Here is a 14,953-nt window from a genome sequence, read left to right on the forward strand (position 1 = left end):
TCAGCATGGAGGATTAGTTCACCATAGGCAGCATCCAGTTCGTTGAGTAAAGATTTGACTAGGTGGTGCTGAAGGGGTCTTGCTCAAATTGAGTTTACAATCTTAACAACTACTTTCATTATATGACAGAAGTCCATAACTTCACTTGCTAATACTTGCTGGTGGATTATACAGTGATAATTGACAAAAGAAGGGAAATCAGGATAATTCCTGTAAAATGCAACAAAGCCTGTGTTTGCGCCAAGCATGGCTGGTGCACTCTTCTTGCTACCATGGAAGCACCAAGTGACATGCCCTGGAACGCTGTCATTATTTCTTCTTTGTTTTTAAAATCTTTGAATAAAGAGTCAGCTGCCACAATTATTGCTTCTTTAATTATTTCGCCATCTGTGAATGATTTCTTATGTTTTGCCAGCAAATGGCAAATACAAAATGATTCTTCAGTGCAAGCCTTGCCTTTTGCTGCTGGTTTAAAAAATAATGACTGTTGAGCTTTCAAAATGGCCTTCAGTTCATTAACTTTCTTTGTACGTAGCATGCTGTTCAAGGGAAAACTATCCTTGAATTTACTATGTACTGTTGTGTGGTGTCGTTCCAAATTGCCCCTTTTACTTAATGATAAACTTTGATGACATATCAAGCATACACTCTTATCTTTTATATTTATGAACAGAAATTCATTTTCCCATTCCATGTGGAAGTTGTACATTTTTTATTTCTTAGGTGGCCTAGGGTCGCCATTCGTGTTTATCGCCAGCCAGGGAGGTAGAGCTAAAATAAAAAGCAAGATAGCACTAAACTACCAAATGTGTGATATTTGTGTTTTGGTACAGTGTGGTGATATTATTGTCACGGACAGACTGAACACAGTTTTTACAGCTGTTTGTATTTTGAATTTAAAATTGTCATGATTTATTTGTGCATGCTAGTCAGTGTGGTCTGCTGGAGGAACCCAGCAGGGACAGCTTCACTGGACACCAGGCCTTTCATAGGACCCCACTGGATCCAGTTAGAATCAGAGCTGCTGTCGGTGATGGATACACTCAAGACAGCACAGGTCAATAGGAGGGCCTCTCCAGGCTTTACTGTCACTGGGCTGAATAGGACCAGCTACACCTGGCCTGGGAAAGGAAAAGCAGCAGAGGTTCCATTCTCATTACTAGGCATTGAGGAAAACTCCCCAGAAGGCAGGGCTGGGCAGGTCTGTGTCTGGGGAGAGACTGAGGCTCCTAGAATATAGCACAGAGTGGAAGCTGCCTGGCCAGTTGGCTGTGGCATTCAGTGCCCCACTCCACCTGATGGTGAGGCTTCTCCTCTGTCAGCCCACGTGGAGTGTGGTGCACCTGGGCTGAACACAGTAGCCTTCCCACGAATTGAAATTAAGGGGATTGTTCAAATTTACAAGGGGGGGGTATCAGGGCTGATGAGGAGTGAGACCGTGAGGGGGAAGGTGGGCTGTATGGCATCATAGCTCACAAAACTGGGGGGTGTTGGTGAAATTGAGGGGGATATACACCCCCATGGGGGGGGTAGGGAAATCCCTGGCTGAGCACCATGGCCAGGCAACTTCCCCTCTTCACCAGCCCACCGGGAGCTGGTGCACCCTAGCTGAGCACCATGGCCAGCTGGCCAGCCAGCCCCTTCACTTCGCTCTAGCCCTGCTGCCCAGCACTCAGCCCAGGAGGCTGTGCCAGGATTCTTGGGAAGCTGTTCGTCTTTTGCTCCAGCACAGCTAGAGCTAGGTGCAGCCTTCCGGGGCTGAATGCCACAGCCAGCTGGCCAGGCAGCTACCCCTCTGCACCAGCCCATGTGAAGCATGGTGCTCATGGCTGAGCGCCATGGCCAGCTGGCCGGGCAGCCGGTCGCTTCTCTTTGCTCCAGCCCGGCTGCCCTGCGCTGAGCCCGGGAAGCTTGCTCCAGCACAGCTTCTCCTCTGTGCCTGCCCACGTGGAGCATGGTACACCCTGGCTGAGCACCATGGCCAGGTGGCCTGGCAGCCATGGCGCTCAGTCAGGGTACCCCACACTCCACGTGGGCAGGCACAGAGGAGAAGCTGCCCAATCAGCTGGCTGGGGTATTTCAGCTCTCTTGACCTCCCAGTTCCCACCATTCCGTGCAGCTACTCACGTGTGTTGTTGCTCGGTGAGTAGCTGCTCCTCAAATGAAGAAATCAAATGTAAATGTACTGCGCAGGCGCGCAGTTCAGAGGGGGCTCAAGATCGACTCTTAGAGCCCCTGAGATCGACCGGTAGATCACGATTTACCATTTGGTGTAGGGTGTCTTGCAGGGGTCCCTGGGTCTCATCTTGTCAACATTGGAGCATCAGTCTGGATTGGCAGAAGCCCAGCTCCTCCCTCCCCCCTCTAACTTACCTGGCCAGTGAAGTTAAAGGGAGCAACTAGTTGGTAGCAACAACAAGGAGTGTGTATGTGTTTATGAGTGTATTGTATCATATTCATATGATACATTGTTGATTGCTATATGCAGGGCTTGACAAACTATAGAATCTACTCACCTGTGGTGAGTAGATTTCAGCTGCACACCTCGTTTAGCAACGGTGCGCACATGCGCAGTGCGGCACTGGCGAGCAGCTTTCACTGCCGTTTGGCCATTTGTCAAGCCCTGGCTATATGTATTGCCAATAAATGTGGCACTTTTCCTTATCCCCCTAAAAAGATCCTGTGCAGTTCTTTAAGCACAACATTTTGGTGGAGAATTGTGAAAGGGGGAAGGTACCACAATTATTTATTGGGTAATAAAACAGAAACATTGAAAAGTATTGAAGAGTGATCATAAACACTCAAAAGTATTGGAAAATGATCTATCAATGAGGTGTACACCCCCCCCGGCTACACCCTCCCGGCTGTTGAATCTCCCCAGATTAGGAAGAAGGATTAGAGTGCTTGCTTCCCCGTTACTGGGTGAGGGTGCTAAGGGAATTGGTAAAGAAAATTGCTTTTAGGTATCTGTATCCTCAGCCATAGTGTCCCAAGAATCAGGGAGGTTTAGGAGCCCTTCCTTGACCCGTGAACATGTGTAACAAATTGCTATGAGATACCCTCAGCCATAGAGTCCCTGCCAGGTGTCCGGTATTGATTTGGACAGTCCGGTATTTTCATTTCCTGTCCAGTAAAAAATTCAGAAAACACGGGACACCTAAAATGTCTGGTATTTTCTAATTTTTTTCTCCTGCCAGGAGGTGAAAATACCAGACACCTGGCAATCCTACACACACTCAGCAGTCGCCCCCCCCCCCCCCCCCGCCCCGCTTACCTGGTTCTGCAGGGGAGCTGTCTTCTGGCTTGGAGCAGGAAAACAATATGGCTGCCAGCAAAAAGCCTCAAAGGCCTTTCTTAAAGGGGCCAAGATGGATTTAATTTAATTAATTAATTTATTTATTAATAACTCTCAGGGTCGGTTTTTTTTTCTCAACAACTTTGGCCTACCCCTCCCCCCACACACACACACTTTTTTTTCTCAACAGAATTTTTCCTGTGTTTTCTTTTGGGGGGGGGGGGTCGGTATTTTTGGTTTTAACCATCTGGTATCCCTACCCAAGACAAGGACAGAGCTTAGTGCCTCCAATCATATTATGATATTTGTTTTATAGAACAGTGTTGGGAATATTTATTTTGTGGGTGGCTTTGTAGCACTGTAGGCTAAGAATATTCTTGATAGTGTTTAGAAAAAAGGAGTCTGGGTTAAGGGAAAGTGCTGCAACCCCTGAAAGAGAGAGAGAACAGAAAAAAGTGAATTGTATAAAATAAGAGATCCTGGCTGGCCAGAGGCTCTTGCCTTTGCAAGCCAGGGGTCTGAGGATCTGGCATTCCCTGGAGCTCAGTCTCTGGTCTGGCTGGTGCAGCAGGGGGACTGGGATAGGCGGGGCCTGGGACGTACCACCTGGCTAGATAGGAGGGGCTGAGCTTGCATCTCTTGCTGTTGCCTTTGGTGCCTGCATGTTTGGTCCCTGCAGCTGCCAGGCTCTGCCCCCCCCCCCCCCCCCGATCCCCTAGCACTAAAGGGGGTGTCTCAGGGCCAGGCTGGAAACTCGGGGAGAGGCAGGAGCCCTATCCTAGGGGGGAGAGGAGAGGCTGTAGGGTGATTTCCCATCTTCCTGCAGCCACTAGCCTGGGCCCACCTCTGACAGGCTGGAGCCTCCCCAGTAACTCAGTCATTGACCTACGTGCCGTGTTGTGCAGAGAGCAGGGAATGTCAGTGCAGAACAGGCTCAGGGTGGGAGGGGAGGGCTGGGAAGTTGTAGGGGAGCTGTAGGAGGACGGGCAGTTGTGGGAGGGAGGGGGCTGGGACTGGGGGCTGTGGAAGAGATCTCTGGGAGCGGGGCTACTGGAAATGGGGGTTGCTGGGTGACAGGGACAGGGGGCAGTGTGTTAGGTTCACTGGCAGTGCAGAGCTGGGATTGGGGTGTAGGTGGGAGGGGAGTGTAGGGCTGGGGTGAGGATGCAGGGGGCACAGGTTAGGAGTTTAGGGGGCAGGATACAATGGCAAGAGGGGAACAGGATGGGTTATGGGGGTGGGAGGTTCCAAGGGGGCCGAGGGAAAGGAGGGTGAACCATTTTGTGGGGGCCAGAGGCCCCAAAACACAAGTTCACCCAGGGCACAGCTTTCCCTAAGGCCAGCCCTGCCTGCTGCCCCATACAGCCTGGGAGCCATCAGGTTCTGGGCACAGGACATCTTTGCTGACTTGCCAAAGCAGGCTGGGTGCCCAGTAACCCCAGACAGATGTGCACATCCGCACACTAGCAGCAGCTGTTGTGGGACTCTAGAAATCTCCCCCTAGATCCAATTCCCCTCCCCTAATTCCCCATGTGCCAGGCACCAGTCAGCTGAAGGGAGGGCTCCGGGGTCTCAAGCAGAATAGCGTCAGTGAGGCAGGGTCGGTATCTACTTGGGGAAATTTCTCAGACCTGCATCCTAGGCACATGGTGTGGCAGAAAGACCAATGGCCCCTGCTCAATGTGTCGTGCAGGGATAAAAATTGGGGCAGCAGGGAGGGGCAGCTCCTCTGCACCAGAGAGCAGATAGGAGAAGATGAGGGTGAATCCAGCTACCTCTCCATTAAGAAGGAGATACATTTCTTTTGCTCATGATTGTGCTCATGGCTGAGTGGTTAGGCAGGGGGTGGGACTAGAAATTCAATAGGATTTCCCTATGCAGGTTCAAATCCTGCTCATAACAAGGCCTATGTTTTTTTGTTTTTGTTTTTCTGCCACACCCCTAACCAGGGCAACAAGCTACACAACCCCAGACACTCTTCACATGCTTCCCATCCCCCATCAATCCCCTTCTCCTGTCAGAGATGCCTGGGATGATGCTTCATGCTGGGTCCCTGAGATGTCAGGCAAACTCTCAGCTCTTGCAGCCCTTTGCTCAGTGACTTATGGCTCAGCCGTACCTCTGGAGGCTGCTCTGTTCTGGAGTGTGAGAGGAGCAGTGTGTGCCAGAGAGACTGCACCACAGGGGTGTGATGGCGCATTGGGGGTCCCCCATCTCCTGCACCCCGAAATGGCACAAACAGACTCCACCAGCCAGTGGAATTGAGGGTGGTTTATTGCTCCTCCAGGATACAGCATAGCACAGATGTAATCTGGTTACAGGAACTGGGGCTAAGAGGCCTCAGTGCCCCCCCTTGAGATGGGGGAGTCCCAGCCCCCCTCCCCAGCTCCTTCTCCCCTGCTTTCCAGACAGGAACTAACTCTACCTCTCCCAGCCCTGCCCCCAGCCAGGGCAGCATTCCACCTCCCTTTGTTTCTCCCCATGGGGGGGTAGGCTGGTTCAACTGGTATGGTACCTTTGCATAATAAGGTTTTCCCTGATGGGTCTTACTCCAGACAGCAGAGGTCACCACAGCCCAGCAAGTACCCCCACTACATCACAAGGGGCACCTGGATGGATAGCAGGGGTCAGCAAGAATTCAGGACCTCAGGTCAGTGCATTGGGACAAGATGAGAGCCCCCTCAAAAGTTTCTTCTTCTACCACTGGGGAAGGCAGCTAAGCAAGCTGGGTCCAGGGTTCAAGTCCCTTTCAGCTTCACCCTTCTGGCAAAAGAGGAAGCTGAGAGAGGGGAGGAAAGAAGGTGGCCAGAGCCTCCTTCCAACAGGCTGGCCCTACACGCATGGTGGAGGCTCCTCCTACCAGATGTCTGGCCTATTTTCTGCAAAGTCCTCAGGCTTTTGCTTATTTCTGCTTCCCTGTCCATAGCAGGCAACTAAAAGAAGACAGACTCTATCCTACCTGTTCAGTAAAGGGCTTGAACCTGTAATCTTGGTACTATACACACCACACTTGGCCCAGCTGAGCTAGCTGGTGCCCAGGCATCAGTCTCCCATTTGGCCCTTTCAGAAAGGAGCCTTGGGCAGCTGAAGGGCTCTGGAACACATTGTGTGGGGGGGGGGGGAGAGGCAGGCAAGCTGGTCACAGGTATGGGAATTAGCTCAAGTGGCAGAGCACTTGCTTTGCCTGTGTAAGGCAGTGGGATTGATGCCACATTCCCTGGTGCAGGGTAGCTTATTTCTCTTTTTACAGGCAGAGCCAGCCAGGGGGCTAAGGGCTTCCAGTGGCCCCTCCCTCTTCCTACTTGCTCTCCCCAAAAGCCAGTCACCCTGGGGCAGAAAGCTGCTGGACTCAGCCTCTCTTTGTCTGGTGGGGAAAGGCCCTAGGCTGACCGAGTTGCCCCTCTGGGATTGTCAAAAGCAGACAGAAAGAGCTCCCCATCCTTCTTGATTGCATTTTTTCTCTTCTTTCAATCCTAGTCCTGCCTCCCACACAGCCCCAGCCTTTCTGCTTTCTCCCTCTAGGTGTTTTCCTTCCCTGGCTAGCACTGGCACTCTATGGGAGGGGATCACCCTGTCTGGATAGAGAAGAAACAGACCATCACTTAGGAGTTTGCTGGCTTCTTACCAAATCCAGCAATAGAGAAATCCCAACTTTACATATTTCATTCCCAGCTGGAAGTTTCCCTCTTTTTTTGGTCCTTCCAGCCTCATGGACCATTTGAAAGTGAGAAAGCAGGTTTCCAGCCTGAGGAATCAGAAAACAAGGCACAGAAATTCCCAACCCACCCAATTAATACGGGGGCTATGTCTACACTGCAGGCTTCTTGTGCAAGAACTTTTTTGCAGAAGATATCTTCTCTTGTGCAAAAAGCCCTGTGTTCTTACAATTTACTGTATTTGTTTCTTGCACAAAAACACACTTGTAGTGTGGACACTCCGCCTGTTTTTATGCAAGAACACTGCAGTGTAGATGTAGCCACAATTAATTCTCATTTTCCCCAGAGCACTAATGAACAATCAGCCTCTTGTTCTCAAGGAAGTGGATATCCCAAGATAGGAGCTCCTCATTTCCTCACCAGCCCCTTGATATTTGAAGCTCAGAGCTGGAGCTGCTGTGGAAGAATGTGAAGCTACACAGGCTAAAGGGAGCAATCAGCTGGCGGAGGGTTATTTTTTTCTCCTCCCTGAGCTGATGTGGATAGAATTGAATAGAAGAAAATCCTCTTCCCTTCTCCTCAGAAGACGGAAATGGCAGTTTCTCTCTTTGGTTCTACTAAAACTGGACTCCAGGACAAGACTTTTCTTTCCTGAGGACTTTGGAGTGAATTGCTTGTAAACTGGATTTTATTTATTTATTGCTTAATAACTCTCAGGGTCAGGTTTTTTTTCCTCAACAACTTTAGCCTACCCCGTCCCCCCCACACATATTTTTCCCGCACTGTGGGTGGTTCTAGACCTTATTGAGGTTTGGGGTGATGAGACCAACCTCCCGGATCTTCACACCAGATGCAGGAATGCGGATGTTTTATGGCCAGATGGCCGACAGCCTGGCCACAAAAGGACTCATCCACACCCAAGAACAGGTGAAGATGAAGGAAAAGAAGCTCCAGCAGGCATATGCCAGGGCTAGGGAAAACAACTCCTGCTCTGGGACAGAGACCCACACCTGCCCTTATTAAAAGGACTTAGATCGCATCCTGAAGGCTGCTATCAAATCCCCCCTCAGTCTTCTGCAGACTAAACAAAAGAAAATCCCTCAGTCTCTCCTCATAGGTCATGCGCGCCAGCCCCCTAATCATTTTGACTGCCCTCTGCTAGATCCTCTCCAATCCTTTCTATAGTGGGGGGCCCAGAACCAGACACAATATTCAAGATGTGGCCTCACCAGAGCCAAATAAAGGGGAATAATAACTTCTCTGGGTCTGCTGGTAATGCTCCCCCTAATGCACCCTAATATGCCATTAGCCCTCTTGGCTACAAGGGCACACTGTTGACTCACATCCAGCTTCTCATCCACTGTAATCCCCAGGTCCTTTTCTGCAGAACTGCTACTTAGCCATTCAGTCCCCAGTCTGTAACAATGCTTGAGATTCTTCCGTCCCAAGGCAGGACTTTACACTTGTCCTTGGTGAACTTTATCAGATTTATTTTGGCCCAATCCTCTAATCTGTCCAGGTTACTCTGGACCCTATCCCTGCCCTCCAGTGTATCTACCTCTCCCCCTAGCTTAGTGTCATCTGTGAACTTGCTGAGGGTGCAATCTATTCCCTCATCCAGGTCATTAATAAAGATGTTGAACATAACCAGTTCTAGAACAGTTCTTTGGGGTGCACGGCTAGAAACTAACCACCAACCTGACATCAAGTCATTGATCAATACCCGTTGTGCTCAACAGTCTAGCCAGGTTTCTATCAATCTTACAGTCCATTTATCCAATCCATATTCCCTTAACTTGCTGGCAATAATATTGTGGGAGATCGTATCAAAAGCTTTGCTAAAGTCAAGGTAGATCACATGCACTGACTTTCCCATATCCACAGAGCCAGTTGTGGAGAAGCTAATCAGATTGGTCAGGCAAGACTTGCCCTTCGTGAAACCATGTTGACTATTCCTGATCACTTTCCCCTCTTCCAAGTGCTTCAGAATAGATTCCTTGAGGATCCCCTCCATGATTTTTCCAGGGACTGAAGTAAGGCTGACGGGTCTGTAGTTCCCTGAATTGTTCTTCTTCCCTTTTTTAATGATAATCATTACATTTGCCTCTTTTCAATCATCCGGGATCTCTCCTGATCGCCACAAGTTTTCAAAGATAATGGTCAAAGGCTCCTCAATGACATTTGCCAACTCCCTCAGTACCCTCGGATGCATTAAATCCAGGTCCATGGATTTGTGTATGTTTAGCTTTTCTAGACAATTCCTAACTTCTTGTTTCTCCACCAAGGGCTGTCCACCTCTTTCCCATATTGCGTTGCCTAGTGCATTTGTCTGGGAGCTGACCTTGTCCGTGAAGACAGAGGCAAAGAAAGCATTGAGTACTTCAGCTTTTCCCACATCATTTATCACTAGGTTACTTCCCTCATCCAGTAAGGGCCCCACTCTCATCACCCTCTTATTGCTAATATGCTTGCAGAAACCTTTCTTGTTATCCTTCACATCCCTTGCTAGCTGCAATTCCAATTGTGCTTTCGCCTTCCTCATAACTCCCCTGCATTCTTGAGTAATATATTTATACTCTTCTCTAGTCATCTGTCCAAGTTTCTACCTCTTGTAAGCTTCCTTTTTGTGTTTAAGCTCACCAAGGATGTCTCCAGTAAGCCAATCTGGTCGCCTACCATAATTGCTTTTCTTGCTGCGCATCGGGTTCTCACTACCCCCATTCTTACACCTTCTCTCCTAGGTTCTTTCCCCAGCTTCTTTGGCCCCACATTCAAAACAAAGGTTTTAGTTGTTCAAAAACAAATGTGTCCTTTATTTTTTCATTAAGAAGGGAAGGAAGGGAGTGGTTAGTAGAGGGATGACAGTGAGGGGGTGAAGGAGAAGCCCCCAGTTGGGGTAGCCCAAGGGAGAGTGTCACTTGTCCTCCAGGGAGAAGCTCTTCCTGAGTGTCTCCTGGATGCGCACGGCCCCAAAAGGCCTGCCAAATGGCAGCCATGCATGATTGCCCATACTCCCTGCCTATGCGGTCAGCCTCCGCTTTGCACCCTGTCAGGAACGTCTCCCTCTATCTCTCAAACAATACACAGTCACCACATGTGAAATGCTATGCTCCCCGAGGTCCAGACAGGTAAGGAGGCATCTGAAGTGCACCTTCAAAAGGCCAAAGGCACCCTTCACAAGCATGCGGGCCCTTCTCAACTTGGCTTTATAAAGTTCTCTGGCAGGGTTGAGGTGGCTGGTGTAGGGCTTCATGAGCCAAGGCTGCAGAGGATAGGTCACACTGCTGACCAAGCAGACGGGTTCGTCCACATCCCCGACCCTGATGGTGCAGTTGGAGAAAAAAGTTCCGGCATGCAGCTTATGGAACATGCTACAGTTTCTAAACAGACATGTGCTGTGCGCGTTCCCCAGCCACCCGATATAGATGTCGGTGAACTGTCCCTGGTGATCCATCACAGCCTGCAGGACCACTGAAAAATATCCCTTTCGGTTGATGTACAGAGATGCCTGGTGATCTGGGGCATGGATGGGGATGTGGGTCCTGTTGATAGCCCCTCCCTCCCCTGCAATTGAGGAATCCCATGTCAGCAGATCCAATAATGATGGCATCCACATCTGCAAGGCGGATGACTGCGCAGCAAGATGGTGTTGATTGCTCTGACAACCTGCATGAGACAGAATCACAGGGGTGCCAGGGTGCCTGAAAGTTTCCCTAGCCCCTCCTCCTAGTCTCCCCCCTATGACCCTCCCCCGACCAGAAGCAACACCCTCAAATCAACCCAACCTCTGGCAGGGCTTTGTGAGGGTGGGACTGAACAAAACCTCCTGAGGAGGGGGCTTGCTACCCCCCACTATCAAACCCATTTCCCAGGGAAGCCCATTAATTCCTTCAATCCCCCTCCTGGGACAATAGCCCAAGAATGCCATACCTGCATGCCCAGGGCCCTGATGATCAATCTTCTCATGCCAAACTGCCTCCCTATGGATTAGTTGCTGTCCGGCGTGGAGAGCTTCCATAGGTGGATGGCAACACACTTCTGGATGGGGATTGCAGGCTTCATGTACATGTCCCATTACCTCAGGACAGGGTTGAGCCACTCATAGAGCATCAGGAAGGTGTCCTTCTTCCTTCTAATGTTCTGGAGCCATTGCTCTTCTCCCGAGTGCTCCAAAACAATGTGGTCCCACCAGTCTGCACTGGTGTCCAGATGCCAGATGTGTCAGGGCACAGTGTCCAGGGGAGAGCAGGCGGGATGCAGATGCAGGAGCTGTGCCTGCACAGTTCCTAAGAGGATTTCCCACAAGGGCTGGGGGTCAAGTTTCTGCAGAGCCTGGGAGGCTTCATGCAGAAAGTGCTGCATAACTTGCAGCAAAAGCTACAAGAGCTGAAGACTGTCCAGGGGCAACTCCGGCCCCATAACAAAGAGTGCTGTGTTGTCCAAAAGCAGGGCAACCTGAGCACATAGAGAAAATGCTTTCGGGTCCTTCAGAGAGGTAGGCAAGCAAGCAAGCAAACCTGAGAAATGGCTGTCCTGGAGTGTCCCTTTAAGCACCAACCTCAGATAATCTCAAGAAGCAGCCACACAAAGTAACTACTGACCTGATATCCTGCCTAAACTGGTTCTGAGAGGCCTTAAATGCAATTCAGCATCCAATCAGTATGGACACTCTATTTTGAAATAGCAAAGCACTATTTCAATGTGCATTTTGTGTGTAGACATGCTATTTCAAAATAAGCTATTCTGGAAAAATCTCTTCCAGAATAGCTTACTCCAAAATTACTGCGCAGTGTAGACATCCCTCCAATGTCCATGGCAGGTGGATCCCAGCTTGGATGGGAAGGGAGGGGGGAACCTGAGGCAGGCACAGGGATCATCTTGAGCAGTCTCTTCCTTCTCTCCCTTGTGACCCGTCGGCTCAGACGCCAGCAGAAGGAGTGACTGGGGTTACACAGACCATGCAGAGCCAGTGGGACCAGTTCAATGTTGGGTGCTGCAAGCCCCTTACCTGAGAGCTGGGCAGATGCATTCCTGGAAGCTGAATGCCATTCATCTGTGTATGGAAATCAGGTAGGCCATGGAAAGCATTTCCCTTGTGTTTGGAGCAATCTCTGGTGCCCGGGCTCTAACAGAAGTGTTTTACACACCAGCTAATGAAATCTGAGCGGTTTTCTCTAGAGATGTAATAGCACAGTCAATTAACCAATAAGCAAAGCTTATAGGTTAATACTCTAAACTACATGCATTTCTCTCTCCCGTCCCACCAGTAATTTTTTTAGCAGGCTGGACAGCAACCTGGCTCAGTCCTGGCTTGCAATGGGTCCAGGACTAACCACTGCTACAGTTTTGCATTTAAAATATATTAGGAGCTACGCAGGAAGACAGTCCAGCTCAGTTTCAGCCTGCGTCAGGTCTGCAAACTCAGACCCACCCCAGACAAGGGCTACTGTCACCCTGTAATGCTGCCTCTTTATGGCTACATCTAGACCACTGTTTCTCAACCAGTGGTATGAGTACCCTCAAGGGTACTTGAGAGATATCTGGGGGGTATGTCAACACAACTGAAATTTGGAGAAAACTGAATTTTGTTTTAAGTTATACAGCACTTTATTATTTTTGTACTTTTTATACCCAAACATTTCATTGCCCACCCAGCTATGAAGTTGTTTAAATAAATGTGATGCAATGGTAGAAAAATATTGTGTGTGTCTGCAAACTATCGGTACTCCAGGTATTTATACTTATTTAAAAAAAAAGGCAGTACTTTTTTTTTAAAGGGGAACTTTATTAAAAAAATTTTTAAAAGATTGAGAAACACTGATGTAGACTCCGGAGTTTTTCTGGGATACTGGATGTATCCCAGAAAAATTCTGCCGCATCTAGGGAATGCATCTGCTCTTCTGACATTTTTGTCAGACGTTTTTGTTGGAAGAGCAGATGCGCTCTTTTGGAAGCCCTGTCTTTCTCCTTCCACAAGGAAGGGCTCTCCCAAAAGAGGAGGTTTTTCCAAAATTTGGCCCAATATAGAAGAGCTAAATTTTGGAAAAGCCTCTTCTGACAAAACTCCTGGGAAAAGGTATGCAAATTGCAGAGTGCAATTTATGTACTTTTTCTAATAAAACATTGATAGGCTACATTTAGACTACAGAGGCAACAGCACTGGGTGACAGGCTGCTAGGCCACGAGGGGAGCCGGTTTTTAAACCTTTTAATGCCTGGCACCTTATACTGCTGCCTCTGATACAGAGGCAGCAGCACAGACTGGAAGGGGGCTCCTTGGGAGTGAGTCAAACTGACTGCCAGCCCCACGCCCAGGGATATAAAATAATCAACTAAGCAATAAAAATTCATGAGGTTACTCAACTAGTCAATTAACTGATATTTAACATCCCTAGGGTCTTCCCTGAGGGATTTGCTGATGCAGGAGACATGTGGATTCTCTGATGCCTAGTAAGATATGAGGTGCGATCAAAGCTTTTCCCACAGTCAAAGCACTTATATGGTCTCTCTCCTGTGTGGGTTCTCTCATGGAGAGTAAGAGCTGATCGACGACTGAAACTTTTCCCACACTCAGGGCATTTATATGGTCTCTCTCCAGTGTGGGTTCTCTCATGGACAGTAAGGTCTGGTAGTCGAGTGAAACTTTTCCCACATTCATGGCATTTATATGGTCTCTCTCCTGTGTGGGCTCTCTCATGGAGAGTAAGGGCTGAACGCATAGTAAAGTCTTTCCCACACTCGTGGCATTTGTATGGTCTCTCTCCAGTGTGGGTTCTCTCATGACTAGTGAGCGCTGATCGCTGAGTGAAACCTTTCCCACATTCATGGCATTTATATGGTCTTTCTCCAGTGTGGGTTCTCTCATGGACAGTAAGGGCTGATTGCTGAATGAAACCTCTCCCACACTCATGACATTTATATGGCCTCTCTCCAGTGTGGGCTCTCTCATGGACAGTAAGGGCTGATTGCTGAATGAAACCTTTCCCACATTCATGACATTTATATGGTCTCTCTCCTGTGTGGGCTCTCTCATGGACAGTAAGGGCCGAACGCATAGTAAAATCTTTCCCACATTCATGGCATTTATATGGTCTTTCTCCAGTGTGGGTTCTCTCATGGACAGTAAGGGCTGATTGCTGAGTGAAACCTTTCCCACACTCATGGCATTTATATGGTCTCTCTCCTGTGTGGGCTCTCTCACGGACAGTAAAAGCTGAACGCATAATGAAAACTTTCCCACATTCATGGCATTTATATGGTCTCTCTCCTATGTGCACTCCCTGATGGATAATAAGGTGTGAACTCTGACTGAAGCTTTTCCTACATTCCAAACATCTATATGGCCTCTTTCTGGTGTGGGTTTGCTGATGTCTACTAAGGTGTGATCTCAAAGTGAAGCTTTTCCCACGCTCAAGGCAATTATGGGATTTCTCTCCTTGATGGATAATCTCATGTTCAATACAGGATGACAGTTCAATCAAACTTTTTCCACACTCCAGGCACTTGCACAGCCTTTCTTCTGTGTGCCCTCTCTGTGGCAGAATACGGCCTGATTTCTCACTCAATCTTTTCTCACAGTCTGAGCATTCACAGGGTTTCTTTTCATTGCAAATTGACTGCTGGGCTGAAGTTTCCTTGGGATCCTGGGATCCTCCCCTACATTCAATGGATTCCTCTGCTTTCCTGCTTGAATTGTTCTCCAGCTTCTTCTCTGCCTTGTGTTGATTTTCCCAGGCTTCCCCCTGTTCTACACACTGGGGAAAATCCCCTTCAGCTCCTTCCAAAAATGTTCCCTGTGATACTATGGTTCCAGAACCTTCCTGCTGTAGATTTTCCTCATTGTTCTCCCCCACTGTCCTAGCACCTTCTGGAAGAGAGAGAATGGCAAAGACAGAAAGCACAACACAATCATAGTTCAGGAGACTGAGACATTGGATTCTGCCTCCACATCCCACCCAAATACTCCCAGAAAGGAAACAGAGAGAGGAAACTCCTGATAGCTA

General features: G+C 48.9%; 1 protein-coding gene across 1 annotated transcript in view; it reads right to left on the bottom strand.

Moving 5' to 3' along the window:
• Positions 1-9,734: 9,734 nt before the first annotated feature.
• LOC102449714 (uncharacterized) overlaps positions 9,735-14,953 on the bottom strand; it is a 48,659-nt gene continuing 43,440 nt past the window's right edge. The window contains exon 9 of the mRNA XM_075912482.1: positions 9,735-14,817. Within this exon, the coding sequence (XP_075768597.1) occupies positions 13,322-14,817 (1,496 nt within the window). The 3' untranslated portion in view covers positions 9,735-13,321. The remainder of the gene's footprint in view (positions 14,818-14,953) is intronic.

Source organism: Pelodiscus sinensis, chromosome 31, assembly GCF_049634645.1.
Source record: "Pelodiscus sinensis isolate JC-2024 chromosome 31, ASM4963464v1, whole genome shotgun sequence".
Taxonomy (NCBI): domain Eukaryota; kingdom Metazoa; phylum Chordata; order Testudines; family Trionychidae; genus Pelodiscus; species Pelodiscus sinensis.